Genomic DNA, 21,866 nt, shown 5'->3' with positions numbered 1-21,866 from the left:
TCTGATGTGTGGCCAGTGTCCATAGTCACTGCTTCAGATAAAGGGGGTGGGGTAGAAATGGAAGACTCAGGTGAGGAATTTGTCAAGCATCACTCAGATTGTGCCCATGAAGCAAAAGAGAGAAATGAAGATCCACCTCCAATACCAAAAACACACCGAGTGAAAGGATCAGATCAGGTCTGGGGAAGAAAGAAGGTAGGAAGAGAGCTGTCTAGATGAGGAAAAGGCAGAGCTGGTTGGGGCAGGTGCTTTGAGTGTGAATCTTAGAGACTACTTTTTAAAATAAAGGTGAACTTGAGTCTGAAGCCTCTTCCAGGCTCTTTTCAGCCCAGGATTGTCCTGAATCTGTAGAATGGAATGGCCCACAGGGTAGGTAGCCATGATGATTTTGCACAAAATATTCAAGGGACTATTGATGTCAAAGAAGTTGGACATGTAGAGAAAGAGAGCAAGTACTTTGAAAATATAGAGAATGAGAAAATAGCTGATGGCTCTGATGGCCCCCAGGTGAGCCTCCATGCTGGGGTCTCTGGAGCCAGTGGCATTGCTTTTCATGTGGAAGATGTGTCTTTTGAGAGAGATGATCAGCAGGGTGGCCGCCAGCATAAACATGATCAGAGGGATGAAGATCCCCAGGTTAAGGAAAAGAACCAGGTTGATCACAGCGGACTCCGCGAAGGACTTTTTCTTAGTGGAGTTGAAGGACGGGAGAGAAAAAAGATTGTTACAATTCATAGTATAGTTGTTTTGGAAGAAGAGCACACTCTGGCCCAAGGAAACAAACACTGATAGCTGCAGAAGCCAGGGCATCAGTCCGGAAATTCTCCACTTCAGCTTGAGGAAAAGGGGGTAGGAGAAATCCGCCACCTTCACGAAGTAGAAGACACTGAGCCAGGCAGCAAACCAGAGGCTGCAGTGATTTAAGAACATGAAACATCCTCTGAATGTGTGATACATGATGTCATCATTATAAAACTGTGGGGATGTTGAGCTTAAGGTAAGTTCTAGCATCATGAAGCTTTGTAGAACTATTCTGGATACACCCAGGAAAAGCAGGATCTTGCCACTGGTGGAGAGTACCTTACTGTGAATCCATTCAGCTGTGTTTATCGCTGCAATGAACCCATTTGCGAGGATACCAAGGATGCATTCCGTGCCGATAATTATTAACATCAAAGTGACAAGAGATGGTGACAGATCATTTTCTGAGGAACTGCAGGTTTGGATCATCCTGAGTGGTTGCTTTTCTTCAATGTCTGGAGGAAAATGTCTCCTTAGCACTTGGTGTGCTGGTCTGTGATAGCTCCCACTCATCATGTCACAAGAGGAAGCAGTTGATGCATCATTTCCAAATCTACATCATTTGTTTATTTTAAAAGTCTAAATCTGGAGCTGCAAATGATGGAAGGATTTGTTTCCTGTCCCCTCCCATATATTTTTGGATGCACTGGTGTGTTATTTCAATTGTGGGGCCCAGGGGAGAACTTGAGAAGACTCTCCTTTATAAATCACTAGCACAGAATTGAGAGCCGTATTTCTTAATAGCTCCAGTTAAGTCAACCATCTGTTCGCCTAAGTCCCTCTTTAACTGTTTCACTTGTGACCTCAGGGAACTGATTGAAAATAATAATAACTTCAAATATCTACATCTATCTCTCTCTATATATAGTTCTTATGTGCTAGGCACTGTCCAAACGCTTTCATATATATTATGAAGTTTGAACCTTACAACAGCCCTATGAAGAATGTACTTTTATTTTCTCCATTTTGCAGGTCAGGAAACTAAATAACTTGTCCAAAGTCAAAGAGGGAGAGAGAGAAGGAGAGAGAGCTGGGATTCAAACCCAAGCCACGTGGCCCCAGAGACCCTGTTCCTACCCACTGTGTTATATTGCCTACACGTGTGGATCCTTTTGTGTGCACCAAAGGCTAGACGCAGGGTTGGCTTAACTGTGACGTTTCATCCTAAAGGTCTTTTGTCGTGGCCTCACTACTTAAGGAAAGATATAATCGAGTTGAAAAAAACCCCGCCTGTGAGTTGTTTTATTTATTTATTTTTTAACTACTCTGAACACTTTGGACACTTCTGGTCACTACACATGTGTGGGTTTCCGTGCCCTCTGTGGGGTGCCACACCCCCCAGCCCCTTGTGTGCTTACTAACTCGAAAGCTCTTTGAACCCTGTCCTTTTGGGGTGTTATGGGGGCTTCATTGCCTAGGCACAAGTGATGAGATCATCCACCACTGGGGATTGATTCAGCCTCCAGCCTCACTCCCTGTCCTGGAAACCAGAGATTGGGACCGAATTTTCCAACCCAAGTCAGGGCCCATTCTTGGGGTATGTTCCAAAAGTCACCTTGTAACATAGCAAAAGACTTTAAAAAAAAATATTTTGATTTATTTGGCTGTGCTGGGTCTTTGTTGTGGCATTCAGGCACTCAGGGTCTTTGTTGCAGCATACGGGACGGGATCTCTTTTCAGTTGCGGCATGTGGGTTCTAGTTCTCTGACTAGGGATCAATCCCGCACCCCCTACACTGGGAGCATGGAGTCTTAGCTATTGGACCACCAGGGAAGTCCCAACAAGAGACATTTTTTGTTGATCTTGTCACTTAGGAAATTCCAAGTGTTGTAGGAATTCTGTGCCAGAAAAGGGGATAAAGATGGGTGTATTTCTTATTATAAATCACCATATAGAATAATAAAGCCAGAAGACACTGATTTTGAGAGACAGTTTCTTTACAGAGGCCAATGTTTTTTTACACAATAAATGACTTGAGAGACAATAAATCTATTTATATACAAATGGTTGCATACACACCCTTGAATGCACACAAACACATGTTTATCTTTCATCTTAAACAAATCACTAGGAAAACGAGGGTTGAAGGAAGAGTTCCTTGTTCCTTTACAAGGTAGGCAAATCACCATGGGGTGAAAACAGCATCCCAAGTTATGTAATCTGTTTTTGGAATATTAAAACCAAAAGAAGTGAAGAAAAGAATCAGTTTTATCTCGGCGAGGTTGTTTCTGATTTTAAAATGTGAGCGCAGTACACAGGATGATAAAATGGACTTCTAAACTCAGAATCAGTTAACTTTTATGAGTGTATTTAACTCTACAATAGTAAAGTAATTCCAGTAAAGAGAAGGTTGATGGGTGAGATGTCTCTGAAAATGTTCATCATATTTAGTTTTCCCTTTACTCAGGACTTCTTTATTTATTTGTAGTTTTACTTTTTGTTTGTTCTGCGACTTTGTTGCTGTGCGCAGGTTTTCTCCAGTTGGGGAGAGGGGTGGTGCTTTCTGGTTGCAGAGCATGGGCTTCTCATTGCAGTGGCTTCTCTTGAGCAGCACAGGTTCCGGGCACACGGGCTTCCGTAGCTGCAGCACATGGGCTGAGGTTCTCTGCAGCATGTGGGATCTTCCCGAATCAAGACTTGAAACTGTGTCTTTTGCAGTGGCAGACGTATTCTTATCCACTGTGGTGGTGGTGGTGTTGGTGGTGGTTTAGTCGCTAAGTCATTTCCGACTCTTGCGACCCCATGGACTATAGCCTGCCGAGCTCCTCTGTCTGTGGGATTCTCCAGGCAAGAATACTGGAGTGGGTTGCCATTTCCTCCTCCAGCTTATTCACTGTACCACCAGGCAAGTCCAGGACTTTTTTAAACAAGGCAGAAAGTTTCAGAAAGTTTTCTGCCCTGATTAATAGTTTTAGACAAGTTGTTATGAATTTTGCCCTTGTATCTTTAAATCTCTATTTCTGAACTCTAAATGCTTTCCTTGAATACAATGTCATAAGCAACTGCTACCCTGCTTGTTTCCATCCACTTTATCAGTAGGTCTGTAGCATCTTGGGACCTCCTATTTGGTTTTCAAGAAACTTTTTCTTGTCACTGACTCTCTTCCTCTTCTGCTGACCCAGGCTTCCAAGAGCGTGAGGGATAATGGAAAACACTCTCTGAAGAGTTTGATGCCACTCTTATCATTTGTTTTGCTCATTACTGTATTAAAAAGATAAGATTCAAACTGAGTAACTTTGGAAATGGAATTGGCTCTACTCAGTGATTTATGAATCAGGCAGCAAGTAGAAAGAAGCTCAGGGAAGCTGTACAAAATGGAAGAATTTTATAGGCAGAGGGGCCAAAAAAAGAAAGTTTCTGGCTAAGAGTGGCGTGTTTCAGATAAAGTCACCTTTCTTTTGATGGAAGGTGGGGAATCTATCAGGTAGGTTACCTCACTAGTGCTGATTGATTGGTTAAAGGTCACGTTCCTGAGAGAGGCGGACTTATTATCTAAAGTCTCGGTTTGCTGATATAGCACAGGTGACTTCATTCGGGGATTGTTTCTTTTTTAATAACTACATCTCATTCCTAGCTCCTAACATAGAGCCTGACCCCCCAGTACATGGATACTTGCTGGTGAATGAATGACCGGACTAGTGAGTTCTGAATTTCAGGGAAGTTCTTGATACTGAAAGACAGGCAGAGTAATGGAGTTCTACCACCTGCTAAGTCTTGAACTCTTGCAGGTCTGATGCCCAAATCAAGTGTGGGAACAGAAACAGTGAGACTGAGTGAAAAACACAGCAGTTCTTTGTGGTTCTGTGAGAGAAGCTCTGGTGGGAGGCAGAGAGGACAAAGGAAGGACACAGACTGGAGCGACCTCAGCTTGGGGGCTGGGTGTCACAGTGTTGGGTCCTGCGGAGAGGTAGTGGGCAGGAGCAGGGACCATGCACACCATCAAAGGCATTTTTAATTTAATTTTTAAAATTGAAGCATAGCTGATTTACAATGTTATGCCAATCTCTGCTATACAGTAAAGTGACTCAGTTATGCATGTACAGACATTCTTTTTTTTTTAAATATCCTTTTCCATTATGGTTTATTACAGGATATTGAACATAGTTCCCTGTGCTGTACAGTAGGCCTTGTTGTTTATCCATCCTGTATACAATAGCTCACATCTGCTGATGCCGCACTCCCACTCCTTTGCTCCGCGACTCCCTTCCTCTTGGCAACCACAAGTCTGTTCTGTCTGTGGGTCTGTTTCTGCCTTGTAGACAGGTTCACTTATGCCGTATTTTAGATTCCATGTATAAGGGGTATCATATGGTGTATGTCTTTCTCTTTTTGATTCGCTTCACTTAGTATGATAATCTCTGGTTGCATTCATGTTGCTGCAATCGTCAAAGGCATTTTAGAAGAGGCTGTGTTTGCCATACCTCCTGGCAGCGTTGATTCCTGCAATGGAAAGAAGAATAAATTTTGTTTTGGTTGCACCACACGGCATGCAGGATCTTAGTTCCCTCACCAGAGAGCGAGCCCACACCTCCTGCAGTGGAAGTGCTGAGTCTTAACCACCAGACATCCAGGGAAGTCTCAAGAATATTGTTGATGGGAATTCCCAGGGGTAGTCTGAAGTGGGGTGAAGTAACCTTTCTAGGTGAAGAGGTGATCTTTTAAAGATAGTGGACGACTATCTAAATGGACATCCAGTTTGCTAAATATATCCTGATATATTCAAGTGTATTTCTAGCCATGGAAACATGATGGAGAAAACGGAACCATTAGGTCTTTTTAAAGAATGGCTTTAAAAAGTCCAGTTTATTTGGTTATATTTTTTATTTATTATATTTTAAAATTTATTTTTATTTGGAGGACAATTACATTACAATACTGTATTGGTTTCTGCCATACATGAACCATATGAGTCAGCCATAGGTATACATATGTCCCCTCCTTCCTGTTCCTCCCTCCCACCTCCCACCCCATCTCACCCCTCTAGGTTGTCACAGAGCACCAGCTTGAGCTCCCCATGTTTTATAGTAATTTCCCATTAGCTATCTGCTTTACTTACTTATTATTTTGAAGTAGTTTTTGATGTAGAGATGCCTTATAAAGATGGTCCAGAGAATTCCCATATACCCTTCATCCAGCTTCTCTAATGCTCACATCTTATATAAATAACCATGATACAGTGATCAAAACTATGAAACTAGCTTAATTACAGTACTATTGGCTTGATTTGTATTTTTGTATTTGTATTTTTTTTAATTTGATTTAAATTGTAGGCTTGATTTGGATTTTTCCAGTTTTCAACTAATGTCTTGTTCCAAGATCTAATTTAGAGTACTGCATTGCCTTTGGTCATTATGTTTCTTCAGTCTCCTCCAGTCTGTAGTAATAGATTCTTGGTCTTTCATTTTTTCATTTTACGACCATGACAATTTTGAAGAATACTGGTCATGTATTTTGTAGAGTATTTCTTGATTTGGATTTGTCTCACGTTTTCTCATGATTAGCCTGGAGTTGTCTAATCTGTTCACCCAACCCAATCCCCAAGTCTCTAGCAACCACTACCTTTTCTGTCCCAATATTTTGCTCTTCTTAAGTCCCTTGCTCAGTTGTGTCCAACTCTTTGCAACCCCGTGGACTGTAGCCCATCAGGCTCCTCCATCCATGGGATTCTCCAGACAAGAATACTGGAGTGGGTTGCCATTTCCTTCTCCAGAGGATCTTCCCAACCCAGGGATCGAACCCAGGTCTCCCGCATTGCAGGCAGACGCTTTAACCTCTGAGCCACCTATACATTATATAGCTTTTTGAGTCTGACTTCTTTTACTTAGTGAAATGTATTTAAGATTTAACCATGCTGCTATGCGAATTGATAGTTGAGCCATATTTATTGTTGAGTAGTATTTCATGTTTTGGATAAACCAGTTTGTTTATCTATTAAATATTTTCTCTGTTGAAGGACATATGAGTCACAGTGTTTTTGCAATGCTAACTGATAAGCCTGCTATCAACATTCACTTATATACATGTATATTTCACTTGGGTAAATTCCTTGGGCTTCCCTGGTGGCTCAGATAGTAAAGAATCTGCCTGCAATCTGCGAGACCCAGGTTCAATCCCTGGGTTGGGAAGATCCCCTGGAGAAGGGAATGGCAACCCAACGTGTAGTAGTATTTCCTCATGATTTTAATTGGCACTTCCCTAATGACTAGTGCTGTTGAACATCTGACTATACACTAATTGGACACAGGTATACCTTCTTCAGTCAAGTGTTCACAGATTTTTGCCTATTTAAAAAATAATTGAGTTGGTTGCTTATAGTTGAATTTTAGAAATTCTTTATGTATTCTGGTTATAAGTTCTCTATCATCTATGTGCTTTGCAAATATTTTCCCTCATTCCATGGTTTAGTTTTTCATTCTCTTAATAAGTCTTTCACAGAATGAGAGTTTTACATTTTGATAAGTTTCAATTTATTAATTTGTATACAATGAATTATGCTTTTGTTTTTTTTTTTAATTTTTTAACTTTACAATATTGTATTGGTTTTGCCATATATCAACATGAATCCGCCACAGGTATACACGTGTTCCCCGTCCTGAACCCTCCTCCCTCCTCCCTCCCTGTACCATCCCTCTGGGTTGTCCCAGTGCACCAGCCCCAAGCATCCAGTATCGTGCTTTTGTTGTCATGTTGAATAACTCTTTGCTAGACACAAGGCCACGAAGGTTTTCTCCTTTGCTTTCTTTGAGAAGTTTTATAATTTTACCTTTTATGTTTAGATTGATAATCTATTTTGACTGAACTGTTGTATAGAATGTGTGGAGGTTTTCGTTTTGCTTTTTGCACATAGATAGCCAACTGTTCCAGAACCGTTTGTTGACGTAAGTGTTCTTTCTTCATTGAATTGCCTTGGCACCCTAGTCCAGAATCAGGTGTCTGTATTTGTGTGGGTCTACTTCTCAACCGTTTCTTCCATTCTGTTGATCTATGTGCTTATCCTTTTGTAAATAACACCCTGTATTAATTAGAATACATTTTATAACTTTATAAAAAGTTTTGAAATTGGATAGTGTGAATCTTCCAAATTTCTAGAAGTTTTTCAGAGTTATTTTGCTGTGAGTGGAGGTTCTGATGCTCATCAGCAGTAACCACCATAGCATTTCAAAGGGGCGTTTGCTTCCTGTGGTTTCTGCTCCCGGCCACAGAAACTGCCATATCTTTCAGCTGCCTTTTGGACTGAAGTAAAAAGCAGAGCAATGTTCTCTTCTTTCATTTTTTTTTTTCCTGTGGCTGCACAGCATGGCGTGTGGAATGTTAGTTCCCCAACCAGGGACCAAGGATAGAACCCGTGACCTCGGCAGTGGAAGCACAGCATCTTAACCACTGGGTGGCTGGGAAGTTGCCCATTCTTTCTTTCTTTTTTTATATTTGTACCATTATAAATCCAGAGGCAAATGATAATCTAGACTGATAATTGTAAGATAATAGGGGTTTACATTTCAAGTTTATTGCACTCTGTAGAATGCTCAAAATTCTCCAAGATAGGCTTCAACAGTAGACGAATTGAGAACTTCCAGATGTTCAAGCTGGATTTAGAAAAGGCAGAGGAACCAGAGATCAAGTTGCCAACATCTGCTGGATCATAGAAAAAGCAAGGGAATTCCAGAAGAACATTTTCTTCTGCTTCATTGACTACGCTAAAGCCTTAGACTGTGTGGATCACAACAAACTGTGGAAATTCTTAGAGAGAAGGGAATACCAGACCACCTTACTTGCCTCCCAAGAAATCTGTATGTAGGTCAAGAAGCAACAGTTAGAACTGGACATGGAACAACAGACTGGTTCCAAATAGGAAAAGGAGTACATCAAGGCTGTATATTGTCACTTTGCTTATTTTCTTATATGCAGAGTACATCATGCAAAATGCTGGGCTGGATGAAGCACAAGCTGAAATCAAGATGGCAGGGAGAAATATTAATAACCTCAGATATGCGGATGACACCACCCTTATGGCAGAAAGCAAAGAACTAAAGAGCCTCTTGATGAAAGTGAAGGAGGAGAGTGAAAAGGCTGGCTTAAAACTCAACATTCAGAAAACTAAGGTCATGGCATTGGGTCCTATCACTTCATGGCAAATAGATAGGGAAGCAATGGAAACAGTGACAAACTTAATTTTCTTGGCCTCCAAAATCACAGCAGATGATGACTGCAGCCATGAAATTAAAAGATGCTTGCTCCTTGGAAGAAAAGCTTTGACCAACCTAGACAGAATATTAAAAAGCAGAGACATTACTTTACTGACAAAGGTCCGTCTAGTCAAAGCTATGGTTTTTCCAGTAATCATGTGTGGATGTGAGAGTTGGACCATAAAGAAAGTTGAGTGCTGAAGAATTGATGCTTTTGAACTGTGGTGTTGGAGAGGAGTCTTGAGAGTCCCTTGGACTACAAGGAGCTCAAGGGAGTCAATTCTAAAGGAAAGTCCTGAATATTCATTGGAAGGACTGATGCTGAAACTGAAGCTCCAATACTTTGGCCACCTGATGTGAAGAACTGACTCATTGGAAAAGACTGATGCTGGTAAAGATTGAAGGCAGGAGGAGAAGGGGATGACAGAGTGAGATTGTTGGATGAGTCTGAGCAAGCTCCAGGAGTTGGTGATGGACAGGGAGCCCTGTTGTGCTGCAGTGCATGGGGTCGCAAAGAGTTGGACACGACTGAGTGACTGGACTGAACCGAACTAAACTGAAGAGATCCCCATAGTTGATTTTGTTGTTAAAGTTTTTGTTTCCCTATGGCACGATGACCATTTCATTATGTAATAAGCTCTGTGTTTTTTTTTTTTTTTCTCCAGTGTGCATGCTATGACTCTGTTTATTTATAGGAATTCCATGAAAATATGTGATCAATTATAGTTTTGATAATAGTGATTTTTGTATGAAAAATATAGAACATTTTAAATAAAAAATGAAAAGACTCATGATTCCATGACTCAGAAATGACCACTGTACTCAGTATTTTTATATATCTAATTTCTACATATATTGTTTTAAAATTTCTTGTAAAAGCAATGAAAGAATCATGAACATTTTGTCCTAGATAAAAGCCATTTAGTTGTATTTTATAATTGGTTCAGATATGCTAGGAAAAAACCAACTTAAAAGTTTATTTATTTGCCTGCCTTGGGTTTTAGCTGTGGCATGCAGGATTTTCATTTGTCCTGGGGGATCTTTCATTGTGGTGCACGGATTCTCTAGTTGTACTTCATGGGCTTCAGTAGCTGTGGCCCGGGGGCTTAGTTGCTCCATGGCATGTGGGATATCTTAGTTCCCCGACCAGGGGTTGAACCTTGGTCTAAACCACTGGACCATGAGGCAAGTCCCCCAAAACCAACATTTGACATTTTGCTGTTCTTAAGTGTAATTCATCTGAAGCCATTGTTTATATAATAATGACAGCAATAGCAAGCAGTACTTAAATAAGAGAAGCTTAGTCTCTATTATATTTATGTCTGGAGGTAAGTGGCCCATGATGGACAGTAACTCTCCTTCACCAAGTCCTCAGACACAATACTTCTTTCAGGTCCTTGGTCCTCAGATTCAAGATCATGGCATCTGCAGTTAGGGCGGGAGTGTGGAAGAAGGGCAAAGAAGAAGAGACAAAAGATGTTACCTCTAAAGTGAGCCTCCCACACACTACAGAGTGGCAGTTCTTGCATACCGCTGGCTGGCTTTAGTCATCCTGCAGCGTTCATCTGCAAGGGAGGCTTGGAAATGCAATCTGTTTGTGGGTAGTTGTGTATCTGGTTGAAAACCCTTTTACATTGGATAAAGGAAAATGAAGACTGAGAAAAAGCCAGCCATGTCTGCTAGAATCATAATATATTTAAAAATATACTGATGAATTCAATTCATTAATATTCTATTTAGATTTTTGCATTTGTATACCTTAGACTTATTTGTAATGTTCTTTTCTTGTACTGTCATTACTTAGGACATAATTATTCCATAAAATGAGTTGGATAGCTTTCTCTTAGTCTCTGAAATTGTTTATTTAAAATGATTATTTTTTTTCCTTGAATATTTGGTAAACCTCACGTAGTAAATCTCTACTATATCTATATTTATTACATGCTATTGTCTTTCTAATATTGTCTGTGTCTTTTCTTACTGCTTTCTATTTAGAGGTTTGCTTGTTTAACTAGATTTCCCATCCTCACTCTGAAGATTCAGTTCTGGGTTTTGTTTATCCTCCATTGTTTCTTTGGTTCCTGTTGAATTAATTTTTCCAATTATCTTTAATATAATTTTTCACCATCCTTTAGTTTTACTTTGTCAACTTTTTAAAGTTTCATGAGTTGAGCACCTAACAAACTCATTTTCAGTTTCTCTTATTTTTTTTTTTAATAAAGAAGTGTATACATTTACTGCTAAGTACAGGTTACACGAACCCTGTGTAATTTCATGTGTAGCACTTCCATTGTCATGTGTTTCTAAATATTTTATAACTTCCTTTACGATTTCCTTTTTGATAATGTTTTGCATTGGTAAAACATGCACATAGTAATGTATTTTTGAGCACATATTTTATGCTGTCATGCACGATACAGAAATGAAGCACACCTACCCTCAAGATGTTCTAAAGATCAATGTTTAAAGCTTTCACAGGTATCAAAGGTATTTCCTCTTAGTGGCATGTGTGTTTCATGTTAAGTAGGTCTGTGACTGCATCAGCCTGAATGTTTACTGATCACGTTGCCTTCAGTGGTTGGCAAGATGAACCTGGTCGGATGAGGCCGTGATTAATATCTAGTATGTGTGTGCATAAATCACCCCTCTTTGTTCCTGGTACAGCTAACCTCAGATAGTGATCTTGTAATCAGTTACCTTGACAGCAAAAAATAATGCGACTAGGTCACATATTTTTAGTTTAGTGTTTATAGTGTTTTTTCAATGTATGCATAATTTAAAGTCTTATTTCTATATGGGGTTTTATTTAGGAAAAAACTACTTTCTGTTACCACCTCATTTTCCCTACTCAGAGGAATCCACTTGCATCTCCATTATTTGTTTTATTTGGTATTTTTCTCCATGCCTCTGAATAACATACCTATTCTGCTACCTCTTGATTCCTTGTGCCCCCCCACCCACCACCAGTCTCAGCATTTTTTTTTTTTTTGACTTCCAAATTAGGAAGATGAGGCATTTATTTATTTATTGTTGGCCCTGGGTCTTCATTGCTGTGCGTGGGCTTTCTCTAGTTGTGGTGAGCAGGGGCTACCCTTCGTTGGGGTGTGCGGGCTTCTCACGGTGGTGGCTTCTCTTGTTAGGGAACAGCCTCTAGGCGCTTGGGCTTCAGTGGTTGCAGCTCACAGGCTCAGTAGTTGTGGGGCACAGGCTTTGGTTGCTCTGTGGCATGTGGAATCTTCCTGGACTGGGAATCAAACCCGTGTCCCCTACATTGGCAGGCAGATTCTTATCCACTGTACCACCAGGGAAGTCCAAGATGAGGCTTTATCTATTTCATTCTCTACACTCCAGTTTAGCAAACATACACAAACACACATACTTTCTAGTATGTTCCCATGCTTCCCATACATTTTAATATTAGTTAAAATGATACTCAATTTTTACATTGTTATGACAATGCAAATATAATTTGTATTGATCCCTGAGATACCCTGTGATTACTTTTTGTTTCATATGCATCTTTTTATTCTCCTTTAGTTCAATTCAGTCGCTCAGTTGTGTCCAACTCTTTGCGACCCCATGAACTGCAGCATGCCAGGCTTCCCTGTCCATTACCAACTCCTGGAGCTTGCTCAAACTCATGAAACCAGGAATCCTAACTGCTAGATCAAGTAGGAGAATAACAAAAAGAGACTTTGTTTCTTAGTTTTTAATGTACTTGTCATCAATTTATGACATATTTGATCCTAAATTTCCAAATATTTTTTCAATATGCTCAGCCACATCAGGTGTTCTATATCTTCTAGGCATATCCCCTTGATCCTTCCTGCTTGCTCCAACCTGGACTGGTTCTTTCTCATCTTGCTTATACCTCTCCCATCCCCATTATCCTGTTGATGCTCTCTGCTTCTGTCTTATGGTAAATTCCATTTTCTAGTTCCCATTTTTCTTCTTTCTTGGTTTACTCCCTTATTTTGGCAGAGCTTATACTCCAATTGCTTCCTGAGAAAGGATTGTAAAAATTATTGAAAACCTCAATTAAAATAGAGTCAGGAGGCCACAAAGGGGAGCTCTCATAACCCATGATGATAGCAGAGCCCAAACAGGAAGGAAAAAAGATTTCATTTTCTTTCTGGGTAAGAGTTTAATCATGAGGGTCAGTCACAATTCAGCCAATGAAAAGCCACTCTCTGGCTTCCTATAGCTCTCTCAGCTTTCTTTACCCCCTCTATAAAAGAGTCGTTCTCTCCATTTCTGTGGAGGACTTGCAGGTGACTCACCATAGTTGCAGACCTTGAATTATAATTCTTTGCTGTGTGTGTGTGTGTGTGTGTGTGTGTGTGAGCGTGCGCACGTACACTCTGTTGTATCTGACTCTTTGCGACCCTATGGACTGTAGCCCACCAGGCTTGGTCCATGGAATTTTCCAGGCAAGAATACTCCAGTGCGTTGGCATTTTCTCCTCCAGGGGATCTTCTCTACCCAGGGATCAAACCGCATCTTTTGAGTCTCCTGTGTTGGCAGGTGGATTCTTTACCACTGGGAAGCCCAATTCTTTGCTAATCCTGAATAAATCAATTTTTTTTGCTGGAGAAATAACTGGCAGTATTTGTAGTAGGTTGCCAGGGTGCATGAGAGAGGCTTTTTTTTTTTTTTTTCAAATTTGTGTGTTAAAAATATGTTTATTCTAACTTCCTGATTGATGGTATGGCTGTGAATAGAATTTTGAGTTGAGACACATTTTCTCTTGGAATTTCTTCCAGCTTCCAGGGTTGCTATTGAAAAGTCTAACCCCAGTCTTGTTCCTTCGTGTTTACTTTACATTTATTTCTCTGGAATCATGAATACCTTCTCTTTGTCTATTAGTGTCCTGAATTTTCATTTCATGATATGCTTTGCTGCATGCCTTTTTTACCCATTGGATTGTGATTTTAATCTGGAAAATTGCATCTTCTAATTTAGACACTTTATTGGTCATTTATTTAATGATGCTTTTTACTTTGTTTTCTCTCTTCCCTCTCTTCTGAATTCCTAATGTTCAGTGTTGGCCTTTAACATTTTTCATCTCTCTAGCACTGTGTTCTGGAAGATTTCCGTGACTTTGTTGTCCAGCCATTCCATTGAGTGTTTTCATTTTCACTATAATATTTTAAAATTCCTCATGTTTTTCCTCCCCTCTGAATGCTCCTTTATAATAATGTCTGTGTCTTACTATATGCATGAAAATGAAAGTTGCTCAGTTGTGTCTGACTCTTTCTATACAGTCCATGGAATTCTCCAGGCCAGAATACTGGAGTGGGTAGCCGTTCCCTTCTCCAGGGGATCTTCCCAACCCAGGGGTCAAACCCAGGTCTCCTGCATTGCTGGTGTACTCTTTACCAGCTGAGCTACCAGGGAAGACCAAGAATACTGGAGTGGGCTTCCTGGTCCAGGGATTGAACCAGGGTCTCCTGCATTGCAGGCGAATTCTTTACCAGCTGAGCTACCAGGGAATCCTCTGTATATGCATAAAGGCACTATTGCATATATGTCTATATGTATGAAGCTGAAGCTTCAATACTTTGGTCACCTGATGTGAATAGCCAACTCCTTGGATAAGATCCTGACTCTGGGACAAATTGAAGGCAGAAGGAGAAGAGGGTGACAGAGGATGAGATGGTTGGATGCCATCACCGATTCACTGGACATGAATTTGGGCAAACTCTGTGTGATGATGAGGGATAGAGAGGTCTGGTGTGCTATAGTCCGTGGGGTCTCGAAGACTCGGATGTGACTTGGTGACTGAACAGCAACAAATATATAATATATGTGTCTTTATTTTGGATATTGCTGCTGAGGTTAATTCATAAATGAGCTCTATTTAATTGGTTTAAAGAGAAGTAGGCACAAATAATTCTAAGTGCAAGAGAAATTAAGCTAAATTTGGATTTCAAGTTCATGTGAACTGGGAAATATTCAGTATCAAATTGACACTTGGTACACAATACTCTTTGGAAATGTCCCTGATGCTGGGAAAGACTGAGGGCAGAAGGAGAAGAGGGCCTCAGAGAATGAGATGGCTGGATGGCATCACCAATGCAATGGACATGAACTTGGGCAAACTTCGGGTGATGGTGAGGGATAGGGTAGCCTGGCATGCTGCAGTTCATGGGGTTGCAAAGAATTGGGCAGCTGAACAACAACAATATCTTTAAATCTGTCCTTCTGATGTTGCCGCCAGTCTCTTTACCTGGAATTCTTATTAGACCCAGTTTCTCTTTACTATTATTTCAAGTTTTTGGTATTTTTGTCTTCTTACTCTTCTTTCCATGTAGGGTAACCATGTAATTTATGATGAAAATGGGACACTTTTGGAGTGAAAAAGTGTGCTACAATGATTAAGTTTATATAATTATTTGAATATGAATTTATTGGCTGAAACATTTAAATTATATTTTTGATAAGTTAATAAAATATTCAGAAAGTATTTAAAAAAATCTTTCTAAAACTCACATAACCCTCATCTCTAAAGCAAAGTAAAAATTACTTCCTTATATTGATTAACTAAACATTCAGTTCAGTTCAGTTCAGTTGCTTCAGTTCAGTTCAGTTCCGTTCAGCTGCTCAGTCGTGTCCGACTCTTTGCGACCCCATGAATCGCAGCATGCCAGGCCTCCCTGAGTTCACCAACTCCTGGAGTCCACTCAGACTCTCATCCATCAAGTCAGTGATGCCATCCAGCCATCTCATCCTCTGTCGTCCCCTTCTCCTCGTGCCCCCAATCCCTCCCAGCAAAAAAACAGAGTCTTTTCCAATGAGTCAACTCTTTGCATGAGGTGGCCAAAGTACTGGAGTTTCAGCTTCAGCATCTAGTCGTGTCCAACTCTTTGCAACCCCATGAACCACAGCACGCCAGGCCTCTCTGTCCATCACTAACTCCTGGAGTTTACCCAAACTCATGTCCATTGAGATGGTGATGCCATCAACTATCTCATCCTCTGCCGTCCCCTTTTCCTCCTGCCTTCAATCTTTCCCAACATTGATTAACTAAACAGTACAAATAATGTAAACAATTTTCCTGTTATATATTCATTCATTTTAGTGAAGTTGTTAGTCATATTTATTTCTAATACTATGTCACTGATATTTTTCTGAATAACATATTTTAATATCTCTCTCTCTTGTTTTCCTATTTATAAATTGTGTTTCAATCATATTTTATTAAAAGCTTTAAAGCCTAAAACTGCATGCGATATTATTCAAAGTTGCATTTTATGGCTAGTGCATTCAAAATTGTTGATACCGTCAAGTGGTTTGCCTCTGAATAGAAGAAAATAGTCTTTATAGATACTGAGATAATTAGTACATGCTGAGCAAATTCTGTCAAAGGGGGGAATATTCTCAATTCTAACATTTTTGGTACTGAATCATGTAAATATTTTACTTTCCACTCAGAAAGGTTTTCTTCAAAATATTCTATGAGACAAAACTCAAATACTTTTTTCCTGTCCATAATTCTTTGAATGTTCCATAAGCTTTAAATTCACATAATTCTATTTCTTAATTTTATTTCATTGAGAGTATTTGTTTTATTCTATTGGGTAAATATACATTTAATCAATCAAAAATACTAGCTAGAAGTTGAGATATTCTAAAGAATAATTTTTAAATTTTTAAATTAAATCGTCTATACCATCGAGTACTCATAGTTGATTCTGTTTAGTTTTTTCCCCCTTAGTTCTATAGGGGTAAATGTCAATGTTTTCCTATTTATAAGTTGTGTTTCAATCATATTTTACTAAAAGCTTTAAAGCCTGAAACACTTTTTGCTCCATTTCTTTAACACTTTGATTATGTATTTTCCTCTGATTTCCCACAAAAGCAATCAAAATTTATGGTATTGCTTATCAGAACATTCAAGGTAATTGTAGGCAACATATGTTCATTTATAAAGTAGTTTATTAGAGATTCAAACATATCTAAAGTGTGATTTATAAGAAGGAGCAAAGGGAGAAGTTGTGTATTGCCATGCTGAAGTATTTTTTGATATCTGAGATTCATTGTATAAATTTTTAGTTTTTAAACTTTCATAAGCTATATAAACTCTGCTTGTACAAAAATATTTGCAAGTCTTATCAACTACAGCTTCTGTTTTGATTGGCAAAGTATCTCAGCTTGTTTGAAAGCTACTTGAATCATATGTGTACAAGATTACAATTATCCTTCTGTTTCACAGACTTCTTAATTTAATGTAAACCTAAAGGAATTTTACTTCCTTTCCCATTTGGATGTCTTTTATTTCTTGTCTAATCGTTCTGGCTAGGACTTCCAGTACTGTGTTGAATAGAAGTGGCAGGAGTGAGCATTCTTGTGTTATGCCTTTTTTTTAGTTGTTAAAATGTATTACCTTGGCTTCGCTGGGTCTTCATTGCAGTGCACGGGCTTCTCACTGCGGTGGCTTCTCTTGTTGCAGAGCCCAGGCTCTAGGTGTGCAGGCTTCAGTAGCTGTGGCACACAGGCTTCAGTAGCTGCTGCTCGTGGGGTAAGTAGTTGTGGTGTGCGGGCTTAGCTGCTCCAGGTCATGTGGAATCTTCCTGGACCAAGGATTGAACCTGAGCCCCCTGCATTGGCAGGTGGATTCTTATCCACAGCATCCCCAGGGAAGCCCTCTTGTATTATTTCTGATCTTAAAGGAAACACTTTCAGTTTTTTTTATCATTGAGTGTGATGTTAGCTGTGGGATTGTCACATGTGGCCTTCACTATGTTGAGATATATTTTTTTCCACACTTAGTCTGTTGAATGTTTCTTTCATGAATGAGTGTCGAATTTTGTTAAATGCTTTTTCTGCATCTACTGAGATGATTATGTGTTTCTATCCTTCATTCTGTTAAAGTAGTGCATTTCATTTATTAATTTGCTTATGTTGACCTATCCTTGTATCCCAGGGATAAGTCTATTTGAGCATGGTTTATAATCCTTGTACTGTGTTGTTGAATTTAGTTTGCTAGTATTTTGTTGAGGATTTTTATATATGTATTTGTCAGAGATATTGGCCTTTAGTTTTCTCTTTTTTTGGCAGTGTTTTTGCCCAGCTTTAGAGTAATGCTGGCCTCATAAGATGAGTTTGGAAGTGTTACCTTTTCTAAATTTTTTCTTAAACTGAATTTTCTAAAAAGTTATTTTTATTTATTAATTTATTTTTAGCTGTGCTGAGTCTTCACTGCTGAGCACAGGCTTTTTCTAGTTGCGGTGATCGGGGGCTACTCTCTGGTTGCAGCTTCCATGCACTAGAGCCCAGGCTCAATAGTTGTGAGGCACAGGCTTAGCTGCTCCCTTGCATGTGGGATCTTCTTGGACCAGGGATCAAACCCGTGATTCCTGAATTGGCAGGCAGATTTTTTCACCACTGAGCCACCAGGGAAGTGCCCCTCCTCTTAATTTTTTGAAAGCATTTAAAAAGGATTCTTTTATTTATTTATTTATTTTTTTGTTGAAGGATAATTGCTTTACAGAAGTTTGTTGTTTTCTGTCAAACCTCAACATGAATCAGCCATAGGTATGCATATATCCTCTCCCTTTTGAACCTCCCTCCCATGTCCCTCCCATCCCACCCCTCTAGGTTGATACAGAGCCCCTGTTTGAGTTTCCTGAGCCATACAGCAAATTCCCATTGGCTATCTATTTTACATATGGTGATGTAAGTCTCCACATCACTCTAAAAGGATTCTTTAAAAGCATGGTAGAATTCATTGCAGAAGCCATTTGGGCCTGTCCTTTTTTTCTGTTGGAAGGATTTGATTACTGGTCCAATCTCCTTATTTGCTATTGATCTGTTCAGATTTTCTATTTCTTCATGCTTCAATCTTAGTAGATTGTATGATTCTAGAAATTTATCTATTTTTTCTAGGCTATCTAATTTGTGGGCATATAATTGTGGTGTTTCCCAGGTGGCTCAGTGGTAAAGAATCCACATGCAAATGTAGGAGATGCGACAGATACAGGTTCTGTCCCTGAGTTGGGAAGGTCCCCTGAAGGAGGAAATGGAAACCAACTCCAGTATTCTTGCCTGAGAAATCCCATGGACATAGGCTCCTGGCGAGTTATGGTCCATGGGGTTGCAAAGAGTCAGATAGGACTGAGTGACTCTCTCTCTCTCTCCCTGTCTCTCTCATACACACACACACACACACACACACTTGTTCATGGTAGTCTCTTATGGTCTTTTTAATTTCCTGGTAACAGTTGTAATGCCTCTTCTTTCATATCTGATTTTACTTATTTGGTCTCTCTGTTTTTCTTAATCTTGCTAGAGGTTTATGGCTGAAATGAGATGTCATGCTCTCCTGAGAGCTATGAATGAAATGTACCTTATCCACATGACACCAATGCCATCTTTAGGTATAGTCTTTTCAGAGTAACAACTAACTTTTGAAGTAGATGCTGAAGTTAGTGCAGCAGATTTAGGTCTGTGGTTTTCATGTGGCCAGAGATATAATTACAGTCCCCATAGTTCAGTTCAGTTCAGTCACTCAGTCATGTCCAGCTCTTTGTGACACCATGGACTGCAGCACGCCAGGCTTCCCTGTCCATCACCAACTCCTGGAGCTTGCTAAAACTCATGTACATCAAGTTGGTGGTGCCATCCAACCATCTCATCCTCTGCCGTCCCTTTCTCCCCCTTCCTTCAGTCTTTCCCAGCATCAGCATCTTTTCCAATGAGTCAGTTCATCGCATCAAGTGGCCAAAGTATTGGAGTTTCAGCTTCAGCATCAATGAATATTGAGGACTGATTTCCTTTAGGATGGACTGGTTGGATCTCCTTGCAGTCCAAGGGACTCTCAAGAGTCTTCTCCAACACCACAGTTCAAAAGCATCAATTCTTCAGTGCTCAGCTTTCTTTACAGTCCAACTTTCACATCCATACATGACCACTGGAAAAACCATAGCTTTGACTAGATGAACCTTTGGGGGAAACCAAGATGGTGGAGTAGAAGGACATGCACTCATTTTCTCCTGTGAGAACTCCAAAATTGCAACTTGCTGCTGAACAACAAGTCAACAGGAGAATGTTGGATTACACCAGAAAAAGATACCCTACGTCCAAGGGCAAAGGAGAATCCCCAACAAGATGGTAGAAGGGGCGAAACTGTGTTTAGAATCAAACCCCATACCTGCCAGAGACACTCGGAGGGCTCAAACAAAACCTTGTGCACACCAGGACCCTGAGACCCTGCAGAGACTGAGCCAGATCTGCCTTTGAGTGTTTGAGTGTCTCCTGTAGAGGCACAGGCCAGCAGTGGCCTGCCACAGGGACAAGGACTCTGGCTGCAGCAGATCTCGCAGAGTGTGGTAGAAGCCCTTTTGGAGGAGGTCACCAGTAGCCCCACCATAGAGCCACCGAGCAGACAGTCCCTACAATAGATGGTAAACGACAACATATTCATTATCGACTTTTCCGAGAAATAAAAATTCAGTACTTAATTTTTTTTATGACCATACACCTTGTTTCCTTGAGCTCACTATGCCAAAGGTTTATTGTTAAAAAGTCAAATAATAAAAGTACTTGAAGATTTATGCTGCTGCGGCTAAGTGACTTCAGTCATGTCCGATTCTGTGTGACCCCATAGATGGCAGCCCACCAGGCTCCCCTATCCTTGGGATTCTCCAGGCAAGAACACTGGAGTGGGTTGCCATTTCCTTCTCCAATGCATGAAGGTGAAAAGTGAAAGTGAAGTCACTCAGTTGTGTCTGACTCTGCTACCCCATGGACTGCAGCCTACCAGGCTTCTCGGTCCATGGGATTTTCCAGACAAGAGTACTGGAGTGGGTTGCCATTGCCTTCTCTGTGAAGATTTATACTGTACAGAAAATGACAAAAATACCATAGCAGGGACATTCAGACTCCTCTTTACTTGCTTCATGGCAGAACTGCTCAGTTTCCATTTCCTATATACTTTGCACCCGAGCTATAATTTCTCCTTCCCCACACTGTTCTTCCCTAGTAGCTCAGACGGTAAAGCGTCTGCCTACAATGTAGGAGACCCGGGGTTGATTCCTGGGTCTGGAAGATCCCCTGGAGAAGACACGGCAACCCACTCCAGTATTTATGCCTGGAAACTCCCATGGACCGAGGAGCCTGGTGGGCTACAATCCAGGGGGTCACAAAGAGTCGGACACAACTGAGCGACTTCACTTCACTTCACTTCACTACACTGTCCTTACCAGCTGGTGGCCTGATGCCTGCGTGCAAATCTCATGCCACAGCCTGAGCCATGCTCAGCTGGTAGGCAGAGCTGACGAGAGCAGCAGCCTTCTTTTTTCTCAGGCTGCCACCAAAGGCTATAAAGAGACAGTAGTCCCAAGCCATTCATTAATGAGTACTGTTTGTTTTTGCATCAAGTTCCTTGGATACCGTCCTTTAAAAAGAGGTATCATTTAGTCCTGCTATTTCTGAAAAGTGTAGAGAAAAGCCAGCCAGGTTTTCAGTGGGACATCTCATATTCTACCAAAGAAGACCTTGGCAGAAGGTAAAGTGAAAGTACTAAGCCCATCTTGGAATTCTTTGTGTTTTTTTTTTTTTCCCCCTGCGTGGCATGTGAGATCTTAGTTCTCCAACTAGGGCTCAAACTCATGCCTTCTGCACTGGAAGAGCAAAGCCTTAACTACTGGGCTGTGGGACAGTTCTGTCTTGGCATGTTTTAATACAAATAATCAAAAAATTAAAATGCAAGACCAATGCTGAACTAGGGTGCTGGAACAAAAGGCACTGATATACTTACAGAGCTCTTCTCTTGCACTAGATGAATTATTCAATGCTATCTTCTAATTTACAATTTCACAGTTTGTTCTTTTTAAACAAAACCTTTAAAAACTTCTGTAAGTACATATACATTTTTGCAAG

General features: G+C 40.3%; 1 protein-coding gene across 1 annotated transcript; it reads right to left on the bottom strand.

Annotated features, from left to right (window-relative positions):
- Positions 1–270: 270 nt before the first annotated feature.
- Positions 271–1,230, bottom strand: TAS2R39 (taste 2 receptor member 39). Its single transcript, XM_019959497.2, has one exon. The coding sequence runs from the start codon at positions 1,228–1,230 to the stop codon at positions 271–273; it is 960 nt and encodes a 319-aa protein (XP_019815056.2).
- Positions 1,231–21,866: the final 20,636 nt, after the last annotated feature.

This window comes from Bos indicus, chromosome 4 (genome assembly GCF_029378745.1).
Source record: "Bos indicus isolate NIAB-ARS_2022 breed Sahiwal x Tharparkar chromosome 4, NIAB-ARS_B.indTharparkar_mat_pri_1.0, whole genome shotgun sequence".
NCBI lineage: Eukaryota > Metazoa > Chordata > Mammalia > Artiodactyla > Bovidae > Bos > Bos indicus.
This window is presented reverse-complemented; position numbering and strand designations above follow the sequence as displayed.

What these genes read in the sequence shown, in the direction of transcription:
- TAS2R39 (XM_019959497.2), bottom strand. Translation starts at nt 1,230, where the DNA reads ATGATCCAAACCTGCAGTTCCTCAGAAAATGATCTGTCACCATCTCTT.